The 14,881-nt window shown below is 36.8% G+C and overlaps 1 protein-coding gene and 1 pseudogene across 5 annotated transcripts in view; one reads left to right on the plus strand and one right to left on the minus strand.

The window, feature by feature from the left end:
- MTMR2 (myotubularin related protein 2) overlaps positions 1 to 14,881 on the minus strand; it is a 103,281-nt gene that overhangs the window by 20,416 nt on the left and 67,984 nt on the right. For 4 of the 5 annotated variants that reach the window (XM_019657158.1, XM_019657162.1, XM_019657163.1 and 1 more), the window contains 6 exons: positions 11,737 to 11,831; positions 11,470 to 11,580; positions 9,358 to 9,459; positions 8,220 to 8,303; positions 2,878 to 3,027; positions 1,973 to 2,161 (listed from right to left, as the gene is read on the minus strand). In XM_019657158.1, the coding sequence (XP_019512703.1) occupies positions 1,973 to 2,161; positions 2,878 to 3,027; positions 8,220 to 8,303; positions 9,358 to 9,459; positions 11,470 to 11,580; positions 11,737 to 11,831 (731 nt within the window). The remainder of the gene's footprint in view (positions 1 to 1,972; positions 2,162 to 2,877; positions 3,028 to 8,219; positions 8,304 to 9,357; positions 9,460 to 11,469; positions 11,581 to 11,736; positions 11,832 to 14,881) is intronic. The other variant, XM_019657159.1, reaches the window with a different exon arrangement.
- On the plus strand, positions 6,912 to 7,750 carry LOC109390551 (U2 small nuclear ribonucleoprotein B''-like; annotated as a pseudogene).

Consider the following 14,881-nt stretch of genomic DNA (forward strand, 5'->3'; position numbering starts at 1 on the left):
TTGTCTATCCCTGAGGCCATATTGTAGTTACCAATTTGTATTGTCTCATCCCTTCCCCTTCTCCTTCATCCCCACCCCCTCCCAACTAGCAACGCTCAGTTTTTCCTCTGTCTCTGAGACTATTTCTGTATTAAGTGTCAATTATATCTCAATAAAACTATGAGGAAAAGACATCAGACTGTAAAATGAATCAAACTTTATGAAGACTATTTGCAATATGTAAAAAAATTTTTTTAATTTGCATATTTAAATTTTTGATATAGTAATTGCATATCTAGAAAACTATTTTAAGGAAATAATCAAAGATGCCAAAAAAATATCTATTTCAGTCATATTTAAAATACTAAATATTTAAATGTCCAATATTAGAAGAATGATTAAATGAATACTGATATAGCTATATGATGAGTACTATTTTTCAAGAAAGTTCATGAATAGAAATAATTCTAACAATGTTAAAAGGAAAAATAATGAAACAAAATAACCAATATTTAAATGCATAGAGGAAATAGTGGAGAAAAATATATCAAAATATTAATGATTATGAGTTATTCTTTTTATTTCTTCACTTTTTCTAGGCCTCCCTAGTTTTTTATATTGTCTACTACATATTTTGTAATAAAAGATTCATAATAAAAACATTTCAGAGTTTTAAAAAAAAGAGGGTATTTCCACAATGGAGTATATATGAAAATGGTTTTAAAAAATAAGATGAAGAATATAACATTTTGCCCATTTTCTGCCTTATATTCTCCTCTCAGCTTAGAAAATATCCTAAATCTCATTCCTGTTGATTCATGGTATAAAATTTAGGGAAGGGAACGAGTAATTACTGGAAAAATATATGCCAGTCCCAGGGCTATGGGCTTCACATCCACATTATCTTACTGCTCCTTTAAGACGGGGTATTTACAGTTTAACGGAGAAGAACTGGAACTCACAATATTCTCAAAAAGTTCAACAGGAGGGAAATAATTAGATACATGCTCCACAATTTCATTAAAAGGATGCTCATCCCCAGCATTTTCAATAAAAACAAAAAACCCAGAAATACACTAAATGTATCCAACAACAGTTGGTGTTATTAGTTATTATTATACTATTAAAATAATGTCATAGATGAATTTTTATTGGCATAGAAAGACACAGTGTCAACTTTTTAAAAAAAGTTACAACTATCCCATTGTTTCAAATATGTGTGCACACACATAGGTATGGAAGTATAACCAAAGTTTAATGTTTTTCTCTTACAGGATTAAGAGTGTTTTTAAAATATTTTCTTCTTTTTGGCCTTTCTACATTAGCTAATTCTTCTATAATACATATATTGCTTATTGGGAGTAAAAGTAAAAAAAAAAAAAAAAAAAAAACCAGGTGATTTTTAAAAGCTAAGTTGTATCTCCTCTCTCCTTCTCCTATGGTAGATTTTGTCAACTGAACCAAAATTCCTATTTCCACAATGCAAGTATTTATTCTACAGCAGAAATCAGGACTACTGCTCCAGCTTAACTGCATGCAAGTCTTCAGTCTGAATAACTTGCACAGCAGGAGGGTTGTCAGAAGAGGGCAGCACTGGTCACCAGGAACCTGCTTCAGGCTTCCTCCAGCAGAGCTGCGCAGACTTGTCAGTCATGAGCTCAGGTAGCTATCAAGTTTGGAGAAGGGAGAAACTAATAACTGCTGAACACCTACTCATTATGTAAGCACAGAATTATGCATTATTTTTATTAGATGATTTTTTTCCCTTAAAAAAACCCGTTAGCTATTACTATTCTCGTTATACAAGTGAGCAAATTAAGGTCTAAAACGATTAAATAACTAACTCAAAGTCACACTATCAAGTAGGAGAGCCAGGATTAGAATCTACATCTTTATCACTGGAAAACTTGAACTTTTTCTACTACACCGTGGCTCTTGCCAAACTCTGCTGATTCATGAAACTCTTATCTTAATGACTGCAAGACAATCTCACCTTATTGGCAACAGCATTAACACTTGGCCGGGCATCGAATATAAAAATTTTATGAGATTGGGCATTGGAGTCCATGATAGCTTGGAGGTATTTTTCATCTTCTTTGCTTCGCTTCCCACTCACTCCGACCATGGGCTGGCTACATCGAGTGATTGTGGCTTGACTTTCAGGATGAATCCATGATAAAACCTGAATGGGGGAAGAAAGGGGAACACACACTTTATCTACTTCTGTTTATAATTCTTCTCAAAAACATTACTCTATAAAACTCTGCTTTCTAACTGGACCCAAAGCCTAGCTAAGAAAGAATATATAAAGCTCCTATGAAATATCATCACTGTTCTTTCTAGCCAACTCTGGCATGTGGAAAACTTGGTCTAATTTGTTATACTGATTTATAAAAGTCACTGCTATATGCTATAGGGAAGTGTTGGCTCTAGAAAAAATACATGAAAAGAAGGCTAAGTAAGCCCCGCTTTTAAAGTTTTATTAACATATCAGCACAACTGCCCAACTATAACGTCTACAGCAGAATCTATGAATTTTGTACCGAAAATTATTTGAGTTCATCTTTCTAGAACACAGTAATTAATGATTTTGTAAAGTTTTCGTTTTGCTAGGATTTAAAGGAAAAGGGCATTTATCACCATGACTAAAGAATGTATAGAAAGATAAAGAAACAGTGAATAATATACAGAGCCAGCTTTGTTTTCAAGTTAAGAAACATGCCATTCTGTGCACTTCTCCCAGTTTTAACTGTATTAAATAACTCATTCTCTAACATCCCCATGAAAGACCTGATGCTGTAGTTATTTTTATCCTGCATCCATTCTCCCATTTGTTAATCTCGGCAGTATGCAGAATATAAAAGCACTTACTAAGTCTCATCAAAGCTTCACACTTACTGGGATACGGCCCCTTGATCTGAAGGATGCCACTCTCTTTAATTCTTCATCAGGAATATTTGCTGGCACAACCAAGAGGGCAGGGTATGTATCACAAAGCTCATATCGTTCATTTATCTTTGTTATTCGCCAGCTTTCATTCGGAATTCCCTATATGTGAAATAAAACATAACACAAACTACCTAACTAAAATATTACAAGACATCAGAATAGAAGCCATCCTATTCATTACCTCTCTCATCTCCACTATCCACCTCTTAAGTTGTTGAAATAGTTATTGTGTGCCTGTGGTGACCAGGCTGCTAGGATGACACTCTAATGTAGGGATCTGAGTTCTTTTTGGCATTTGGTTTTATGTTAATAGATTTATTAAGTCATGAAATACAGATCAAGTGCTGGGTCTGTGCTACAAATCCAATGGGAAGGAGGAAACAGCAAGTCTGCGAATGTTCCCTGTCTTTAAAAAGAACACAGTCTCATTCAGTTTCATTCTATCATTGAGTTTGCTGCCATCCATCTATACAAAGAAATTCCGAGGACAGGCACCAAATGTCCACCAGAATGCTAATACATATTTATCACTTATATACCTCAAGTGAATTTTTCATTCCTACATTATAATACTAATGAAATATAGTTAATATAAAACATATTAGAAAAGCAAGGGAGTAACAGAAGGCAAAGCCAAAAAGAAGCAAGAAAAATACTTAATACGTTTTTTTAGTAACACATTGACTATGAAGCTCAATGGTCCTTCAATATTTGCTATATTTGTAACTAGTGTACTACTTCATATATAGAATTACCTAATAAGACACTTAGATTTTTCCATCCTGTTTTACAGAAAATAAAGCCATTCTATTAAATGGTTAAAATTAAAATACATATTTTTTAAATTTTATGGCCCCTGACAACTCATATCATCACAGAAAAAGACAGAATCAAAAGAAACCAAATTATACATAAAAACACATTTACTCAGTGCTTACTATGTGCAGGCACTATACCAGCAACCTCTTTACACACATACACATACAGATACACATACACACACACACTAAATAAAAAACGCACAGAATAATGTGCATAGCATGCTATCATCCACTTAAAAAAAATAATGTACATACATACACAAGCTTTGCAGGCATAAAATTTCTGAAAGGGTATACAGGAAACCAGTGACATTTCCTAAAGGAAGAGGAACTGGGATGGCTGGGAGACGAGGTTGGCCTAAAAGGGACACCTACCTTTCAATGTCCTCTTTGTACCGTCTCAATTTTATACAGCGTGCAGGTATTACCACTTACAATATTTTTCAATTAGAAAAAAAGAATACGAGATTTGGCCATGGGCATGGGGGAGGGCTATACACAGGAAGGATGGTGCCTGTCTGCCGGCTGTACAGGAGGGGGACTCCACACAGGGAAAACGGCGATGTACCTCCAGTCCCTGTCCTGCAGCCACACAGTTCAGTCTTTCCCTGTTGCTATACCTCCACCAGAGCCCAGGGGAGGCACAGACCATTAAAATAAGGCCCAAGAAGATGGCTTCTAGGTCTATTTGCTAAGAGACAGGAATTGAAAATGATGATCAAATGCAAAAACTATAACTTACCAAGAATCCTGCCAATGACTTTTAGGAGAACATCACAGAGACTGAAATGGATTACATACAACGTCCAGTTGCTTCTCTCATACTAGCACAAACACTTTAACTACTATAACTAACTTTACCTAGAACAAAATAATAATGAAAAGGCGGGCCTTCCAGTCAAGATAGCACAGTAGGTAAACACTGCCTCCTCTCACAACTACATCGAAACTACAACTAAACTAGAAAACCACCATCACTGAGAATCTCCTAAAGTCTACCTGAACAGAATTCCTACAACTAAGAATATACAGAACAAGCCAAGTCAAGACTGGTAGGGTGGAGACACAGAATGGGCTGGCCCCACACAGACATGTGGCTGTTAAAAATCAGGAGGGACATCTCAATTACGGAGGCGTGCCCTTGGAGGAACATGGGCTCCCAGCCTCATACCAGGCCCAGGGTTCAAGTGCCAGGAAAAGAAGACCCCATAACTTCTGGCTGCGAAAACCAGCAAAGATTGTGGTTGAGTGAGATGGAGGGCAGCTGGAATTACAGTCATTCTTCTTACGGGACCTGTGCACAGATTTACTCGCTGACATACTCACTTGCTCTGGGCTCTGGTGCTGGTGCAGTGGCTCAGGGGGCACTGGGGGCATATGGGGAGGAACTGACTTGTCTGGCTTCAGGGCTAGGGCTGGAGGGACAGTGTCCTCCCAGACAGAAGCGCTGGCAGAATCCATTGTTCCTTTGCTGATCCTTCCCCAAACCCAGCATAGAGACTCAGGCAGGCACCATATCTGGGTCTCCATCAACCTGCCTCACACCATTCACCCTGTCTTGATGATTCCCTGAGACCCAACCTCACCCTATTGGCAAGCCCACCCAAGCCCCTTTCAGTAGGTTTTCCATACAAACGGCCTGTCTTGGCTCATGCTGTAGGCTTTCTTAAAATCTCTCCAAGGTTCACAAACCCCAAACAAGCAGCATCTGGTCTTGGCATAGCCTGTACCTCTTGCTAAGCAGCCCCAAACCCGGCACTAGCAGCAGCCAGTCTCAGTTCACAGCTCAGCCTCTCCCAGGCACCTCCAAGCCCAGCACAAGCGGCAACTATCTGCAAATCACTTTGTAACTCATACGGAGTGGCCTCAGGCAGGGCAAAGGCAGTGACTGAACTTGGCCTGCACCAGAGCCCCTCCCAAGAAATGGAGAACCAACACACCCAGTGGCCCGCTTCAGATAACACCAGAGCACCACCCAAACACCTCTACAAATGACACATCCAAAGGGAAGACTGGGCAGGCACCAGAGCCCTGCTAAAGCAAATACTGCTCCATAGGGTCAGCCCCTGCACAACAGCTCCTCCACTGTAGTCAAGGCCAGTCCTCACAACCAATCAGCCTGAGGGTTAATCCCTCCCATTGACATGCAAACGGCAACCAAGGCTCAACTACAACAGGAGGACACACACAACCCAACAAGGGACACATCTGGAGCACCCGGCTCAGGTGACCAGGGAGACTGTGCCCCCAGACCCCACAGGACACCTACTACACAAGGACACTCTACCAAGACTGGGAGACATAGCAGCTCTATAACACATAGCGACAAACACAGGGAGGCAGCCAAAATGAGAAAAAGGAACATGTACCAAATGAAAGAACAGAACAAATCAATGTATCTGAACTTAAATTCTCATGAAAGTACAGTGAATATGTGGAAAGTTAAAAATAAAGACTATTTTAGGTAGAGTTTAAGTACTGCAGTATAGGGACTCTGGGAACTTGTGTACTGAGGAAGAATAGGGAGAATGATACGCTATAACACAGATTTCAAGATTGAATTCTCCTTTAATCTGTACTGGGGTGAATTAAATCACATTAATAGGTTTTCTAATATTAAACCAACCCATCTCAGTCATGATATTATGTATTACCTCTTTTACATACTATCAGATTTGAGTTTTTAACATTTTATGTAGAAATGTGTCTTCTGTAAAGATGGAAAACTTTCAAAATTTTATGCGGAGCTAAGTTATAAACAGAGCTATTAGAAATTTTTTTCAGAATTAAATTATAGGAAACCCAAAAGAGAAAAATCTGAGTGAATAATGTTGAATGGCATATAAGAATATTAAAACATAAATGTATTTACCAAAAATAAGTGTATTTTTATTTTAAAAATTATTAGGGGCAGCCAGTTAGCTCAGTTGGTTAGAGCACAGTGCTCATAACACCAAGGTTGCTGGTTCGATCCCCATATAGGCCAGTGAGCTGCGCCCTCCACAACTAGATTAAAATAACTACATGACTTGGAGCTGATGGGTCCTGGGAAAACATACTGTTCCCCAATAAAAATCTTAAAAAAAAAAAATTATTAAATATCTTTTTAGTTTATGGGACACAGCACCGGCCTGAAGTTGTCAGAACAGTTTAACCCAAAACATGGGTATCAGACCAAATCATACAATTTATATAAAAAATATGAATGACAAAATTAAAAAAGAATTAAAGAGAGATCCCTATATGCTCTGTTTTCTCTGGCCATGTGGCAGATACTGTGGCATTAAAAACCGTGAAGAGGAGGGGCCTTTGTTATTTTTAAACAACTGGACTCATCCACAAATGTCTTGACACAGTTACAGGGATTTTCATTTTATGGCAAACCAATGCAAATCCAGTAGGCAAAATCAGATCCTGATATAATATCTAAAAAGCATGGCACTTTTGCTGACAAAGAGAAGAAAAAAGAAAACAACCAAAACGATGGAACAAACAGCAATGACCACAAATAAAAAGTCTGGGCAGGAACACCAAATTCAGCTAATACCGAAGGAAATGCAACACCAAATCCTCAAGTCCCTGATTACCCTTCAAACTATTTTTTACTCCTTAATAATTTACCAGAAGAGACTAAAGAGATATTATCCAAGTTGTTTAATCATTTCCCTGGTTTCAAGGAAGCATGTTTGGTACCTGTGATGCATGACATTACATTGGGTGACTTTGAAAACGGACAGGCTGGAGCTTCCAGGGTTGCTCTACAAGAATGTTTATTCTTTTTTTCCTTTTTTTTTTAAAATTAAATTTATTGGGGTGACAATGGTTAGTAAAATCACATAGGTTTCAAGTGCACATTTCTATAATACATCATCTATATATCACACTGTGTGCTCACCACCCAGAGTCAGTTCTCCTTCCATCACCATATATTTGAAGGATTTAAGATCACACCATCCCATGCCATGAAGATCACCTATGCCAAGACACAACGTTTGGGATAGTTGTTTTTAAAGGACTTGGTGCTCTTTATAGTGTTTGTTTTGATAACATTTGGTCAGGCCATTTTAACAGTTGGGGGTGAGGGGAAGTGAAAGTGAAATTTTTGTGCAGGTTTTTAAAAAATAACCTAGTCTTCCTTTTTAGCCTTAATGAACTATGAAACATGAAGGCCTTAATTTTGTACCATAAGCTTTTATTTGTATTCTAAAAAAAGTATTAAACTTTTTTTAAATAAACTGATTTACTTGTAAACTCTTAGATAAGTAAAGATTCATAAAAGATCACTGGTTTAGTGAGAGAAGCATTTTAAAGAAACTGAAAGAGAGCCAAAAAAAAAATCAGGCTTAGCCTTCATTAAGAAAACAACAACAAAAACCACATGACTTATAAAGCTGTTTACTCCTACCCATGAAATTTTTATTGAAATAAAAAGAATACAGAATGTTAAAATTGAAAGAAAAAAGTACATACCTGCCTCCTATACTCTAGAAGAGGGTCATATAGCTTCCACCCATTTTCAGGGAATACTTCTTTATATTCAAAAGCAAAAAGAGGCTATAAAAAAGTAAACAGAGCTAAAAGGACTTTTAAAGAGGTAATGAATCAGAAAAGTATCCTTATCACACCCAAAGTTTTCACTTATTTATCTGCCAGGATATTTTGTATTGGTGTCCTTTGTTTGTTTACATTGTTTTATAATTTTGAAAATTTATTGTTTTTTTTTCATATTTTTCAAACATACAGAAAAGTACAGTGGCCCACCACCAAGATTTACCAAATGGTAATATATCACCATGCTTCTTTCAGATATACTTGGTAGCCGTTTTAGGTTTACTTCTAAATAGTGAAAAACATTACATAAAAAAGCTGTACTCTGATATAATTAATTAGTTTGACATCACAGATATCGGGAGTTAAGCAGCTTTGAAGTTTATGTTATATTTTCTAAAACATACTGAATTAACTTTTTATTTTTAGCATACAACCTATGCACCAAAAAAATTAATTTATATAGACAGAATGGTGAGAACAACTATGATGAAAACATTCAAACTAGAGTATTCATTCCAAATTTTACTCCTTACTAGCTATATGCCCTTGAGTTAATTAGTTGCCTGCTCCTGGTTTCAACTTTAAAGTAGGCATAAATAATATTTACCACCATCTGGCTACTATGGAAGTTAGATTATATAACATAAGTGAGGGGCCTAATACTATTAATAGCACATTGTAGGAACTCAGTTAAATATCTGCCCACCCTACCCTTTTAAAATTGCTAGACTTAAGTGTCAGTTCCCAATTAAAAAGATTTCAAATCCTAATGAAGACCACGTACAGTTTTCACCATGGACACAACCTGGATAGAGAGAGCATATAATTATGAATGTCAGTACACAGGAATGGACCTCAGAAATCAGCTAGTCCAGCTTCCTCATTTTATATCTAAAAAAATTGGTCTGAGAGATTAGATTAAAACCTAAAGTATACATCTAGTTAAATGGCAAAGAAGAATTGCAAATGTAGATATTCTAGATATCCTAGACATGTTTCTTTATGCTACATCAATAAGTATAATACAAAATGTTTTCAAAGATAAGAACCATCTTACCAGGTTATTGGAGACAGGGAATGCGTACTTCATTAGATTCTCAAATATGGATCTTCTTGTCCGCCCCTCAGGTTTATGAGCAAACCGTAAATTTCTAATATCCTGGAAAAGATTTAGGATCAACTTAGTCATCTATCATTTTTTTTGTTCACTTTTCATTTAATGAACAAATAAGGTAACTTGGAGCTATCTTGTAAAATGTTAAGATTTGTGAATGTGGGATACAAAATTAAATCAGACAACATCTCCCGGAAAAAGGAAAATTACAACTTCTTATTTAGAGAAATAAAAAGAAACACAAGGCACTCTAATTCAGAGGACACAGCAGAATTCAGCGGACAGAAAATGTACCTCTGCTTATAGCCTCAAGATAAATCAGATTAGAGAAACTATATCTGAAGCTTAATATCATGACTGATACACACTGTCAGTGTATGCCCTTTCCCTATGAAAGAAAGCACATTTCCTGTCATGAATTTCCCTATTAACCTGATTAGCTGTTGATATAGTTCATAAGCGTCTTTGTTCCCATTAGGCCTGGTGATTATTTTCCCTCTTACAATCCCTTCCCAAGACTCAATTCCATCGGATCTTCTCTTTGTAAGTCTCTGGGTACTAGACTTATAAAACCAAACTCTGCCTAAAGGTCTTCCTCCACTCCATGTCCAAGTTCTTCAACCATCTATCGGCACATAAGCTCTAAACAGTTTGGTTGGTATCGTTCAGGCTCTACAGTCAGATCTAAAGAACAAGGTTCCCTCCATTATTTGTCCTCAAGCAATTTTCCATGCTCAGGCTGATTCTGGGTTACTGACATCTTAACAGCACTAAGAAAAAATTGGGAATTAAGAATAATTTCAAGACTTCATTTAAGTGTTTCAATCTAGGCAAAATTCAAAAGAGCTTTATTATATACCCCGTTCTGCAAAACCAAACACGGAGACACTCCACTACAATGTACCTAAGTACTTGAAGAAAGAGAACATTGTATTACAAATCCTATCCAAAACTATAATGCTAGCTCTACCATCCCTTAAAACAAATATGGGCGGGAACTTAAGCTGATACCTTGTTTTTCCCCCATAAACATCTTTATAACTAGTAGAGATATCCATTAAGAACTCTGTTAACTACAGAGCTTTCTAAAACTATCACAGTGGAAGCCCTAGAACTGTCTGTTTGTTAATAGTCTTTTTCCATGAAAAAAATTATACTTAAAATGATCAAGATTTCAAAGTCACCCTGTTTCATTTTTTCTTATATTGTATGCTCCATTTACTATTAGACTACAGAGAAGTGATCAGGAGACAAAGTGCTTGACACATGGTTGACAGTTACTGCACTCTTAGAGACCTTCTGACTACAATGGGAAGGCAAAAAAATTACTAAGTCATTAGCTTTAATAGATTCACAGAACTTCTAAGATCAACAAAGAATCTTGAAAGTTCTGCATGTACAGTTGCTTTTACTTTTGCTACCAAAAGAACAGCAAAAGAAAGGAAGAAGGAGATGTGCACGCATGTTCATTAGGCCATAACCGGCACAACAGGGACCTGCAGACGGGGCATATGGTATTAAATATCTATGACTAAATGTTAAAATTGTAAAATATCTAAGTTTCATTCAAGTTCCAATGCATTCAAAGAATGTGAGTTAGATAAGAAAACAAGGAAGGTCTATCATATCAAGTTTTCCCACCACTGTTTCACAGGCAGAAAATTTATGAGAACTAGAAAGAGGAAAGATAGGTGATGATGAATATCATAACCAGTTCTTCCACTACAAAGTGCCATGCTTAAATTACTCACAGAGCCTTGTTTCTAATTTGTAAGTTAAAGGGAATAATGTCTATCATGCCTACTGCAGGGTTTTTATGAGGCTCGCCATGAAATAATGAATGTGGAAGTACTTTTTATTGGGACCAAAAGAATTCAAGTCTAATTCATCATAGATCACCTTTCTATCACCCCTAAATGCTGTTTTCTTTTACTAGCATGACATTTCTAGTATTAAATCAATTTGATACTTTGGAAACCAGTGTCTAAACACAGGCTCTAATTAACAGAAAACTTTTCAAACCAAGTGTAAGTGCACACATATTATGACATTTACCTTGCACACAGTTTCTAGTCCATAAGAATTTTCACCTCGACTAGAAGCACCACCAATTTTTTCTACTCTGCTTATCACACCAAGAGAAGCATCTAAAACAAATGGAGGATCCTAAAGGGAGGAAAGAAAAAAACAAAACTGAGCAACTGATACTGTACAATTATAGCTGAGAAAAATCTTAATTAGAAATGCTTTAATAAAAATGAACAAAACTGTCTTCAAACAACACAGATGGTACATATGAAAATCAAATCCAAAAAGTCTTACCCGTTCCATGCTTTTGAAATATAACCTGTAATTTGTGACAGTCAAAGTTCCTCGTACAGCACCAGTGAATGGACATATGTAAGTTACATCTTTGGCTGAAAAGGCAAAGAATCCATAATTTACTATGTATTATGCATTACTAAAAACTGCACTCTCATCTTTTCACACTAAAATTTAACAGGATTCTGATTGCTAGTCTCAACTTATGCTCAAAACCCATGGAATCAGTGATTCAAAGAGAACTCAGAAGCCAAATCCAAGCTTTCAACCATGCAAGTAATATGGGGAAGGAACATAGAATGGAGAGGACTGAAGAGGTGGGGGGTCATCCTGTACCCTGAGACAGACCAGGAGACAAAGATGACCACCATCCCTGTTGGATAAATTGGTGTAGTAGTTGGGAGTAGTGGGTGAAAGGGTGGTGGTAATGGTGGCTAACAACAGTAACTGTCTCATGGCGTAGTCACCACTCATCTTATCATAGTTTCTAGATCACCTCACCAATCTGCTGGTCTTCTCTGGCCATGGGCTAGTCTGTCAACATACCTCTAAAAATAGAATACCTGAAACATATAACACCAGAAACTTCTGACCTAATTACATTTATGGAGAAAATATTGTAGGGGAAATGAAGTGCATATGAAATATAATTTCTTAGAAAAATAATAGTATAAGAGGATAGTATATTCCTGACCAAGCAACTGATGTCCAACTTTATAGAAATAATCACAAGCACTGTTTTATTAAATGATAAATGACTCTACACAGCATTCTTTTTAAAACATGTATTAATTAAGCAGGATAACTCAGTTACCATTAGCTCAAAATAATATTTAATATGGTAAATTCATAATGCACAATACCAATTTTTTTAATCTTAAAATATTCATAAATCCCTGCAATGTCATAATTATAGCAAACCAGCAAATAAAGGAACATCTTCATTGTACCAAGTTAGTAAAAGGAGCAATAAATTTCTAAGAAGCTTTCAAGGGGCTTCTGAAGAAAGTGAGGAACATGAAATATGTTTAATAAGGTATTACAACTTCCTGACTTTGCTTTTTATTCATCACTTTGAAGGACTGACTGCTTTGTATGGAATTTGAAATGAGACTGATCTTCTAACAAACTATTTCTAAATAGTTCCCTTGGGAATGCTTAAGTATGAGCTACATTGTTTAAATAATTGTTTCCAATGTATGTTTCATTTAGAGGGGAGTTTTTTAAATTAAATAAACCAATCATTATACACAAACTTGCTTTGCATACGTTTTCTTGCCCTTATGAATTTTTACTTCAGCTAGGAAAGCTTTATTCAATGTTCCTAAAATCATTTCTGGATTCCTTCCAGAGCCAGTTTTCCTACACAAGGAAATGAACCTGATTATTCTATATTCCACTATGGGATATGTCCCTCTTAGTTCAATGTTTTTGTTACACCTTCCCCTTTATTCTAAAATCAAGAGCTAATACACATGAAAATGCTTCCAATATTGGAAGTACTATACAAATACCTATGTTATTATTATCATCATTAGGCTCTGCTTCGTTCTGTCCCCTTTACTTTTCCTCCTCAAGCTGGTGGCAGCTAAGTCACTCTGAAAAGAGGATTTATGCTTAGCAGGTTTTGTACCAAGTAGATGGACGATTGTGACTGGGCACCTTCCCAGTAGCTACAACCAGCACTGAAGACCTAGCACTTCTTCAGAGTTTATAAAGTACTTCCACCTGAGTACCCTCTTTCACCTTCATAAAAACCCTTAAATATAAGACCCACAATTGCCTACAATTTTTAGATGAGAATACCAAGGCTCAGAGAAGTAAAACAAATTGTCTGATGTTTCAGAACCAGTAACTGCTGAGATTAAGACCCGAATGCAGGTCTTCTAACCACAAATCAAATCCCTGCACCACATGACACTACTGACGTCAACGTCTGTCTGCTGTGTTATAGGCTGCAAAGCACATTCTGCGCTCCCTTGACTACTGATGTGCCCAGACCGCCATCCTCTGAGGCTGTTACTCCCCTAATGCATTCTGTTGATGTTCCTAACACCAGCTACTCTAACTTTTTAAAAACAGCTAAACCACAGATTTACATTGGACCAACTAAAAATCAAACATCTTTTTTATATGAATCAATACACTCAAGGTTACTCTAGCCCTGTCCTTTGTATTAAATTTAATTTCTGCACAATAAGCAAGTCTATAAAGATGATTTTGAATCAGAATATTTCACTTACTATATTAGGTATTCCTCTAAATTTCACAACACCAACACTGCTTAGTGGTATCAAAAGCTTAGATGTACTAATCCTCTCAAATTTTCAGAGGTCACAGAGGAAGACTCCATAATAAAATTGTTTCTGTGAGGTAGACTGAAATGACCTTGACAATGCATGTACATATCTATCAGGATGTAAGACATACAAATAAATGTAATACATGATAGTATGCAATCTGTGCAGAGAGAGAGACACAAAAGCATACTCTAACACAGAGAAGAGCAAGTCCATTCAGCTATGGCATCAGAGGAGGTTCAAGGAACACAGGCACTTCAGTTGTGCGCCAATGGCTGTTACCCTTCAGATGGGTAGAGGTGGTGAGACAGCACTCCATGCAGACGAAGAACCTCATCCAATATACAGAAGTGGGAAAGTACTTATTTGTACAAAGGTAAGTATACACCACGGCCCTCTGTCATTTATATTACACCACACTTTCTTCACTCCTCCATTTCCTACCCTGTTCCTCTTTCACCATGTAATTGTAAAATGTTTACCAAAGCTATGTTCTTGGACCTCTTCTCACTCCATATGATTTCTGGGTTGTTTTCCTCCTCTCATTTTTCAACTAATATCTATGTTCTGGTGATTCCAAAATATGGACTTTTAGCTCTGATCCCTCTCCTAAGCTCCTAAGATCTCTCTCCTAGATAGCTCCACTGGAAGTTTCTCAGAGGCACCTGAAATTCAATGTACATAAATATGATACCAAGGGCTTATGAAAATTGAGAGGAAAAGATAAATTCAAGAAATTCTTGGACCGGCCGAGAGGCGTGATGGTTAAGAACTGGCTTGGGACGCCAGAGGGCCCCGGTTTGGATCCCACATATGAGGGCCAGTGACACTGCCCTCCACAGCTA

The sequence above is a fragment of the Hipposideros armiger genome, unplaced genomic scaffold, assembly GCF_001890085.2.
Source record: "Hipposideros armiger isolate ML-2016 unplaced genomic scaffold, ASM189008v1 scaffold_274, whole genome shotgun sequence".
In the NCBI taxonomy this organism is placed as follows: domain Eukaryota; kingdom Metazoa; phylum Chordata; class Mammalia; order Chiroptera; family Hipposideridae; genus Hipposideros; species Hipposideros armiger.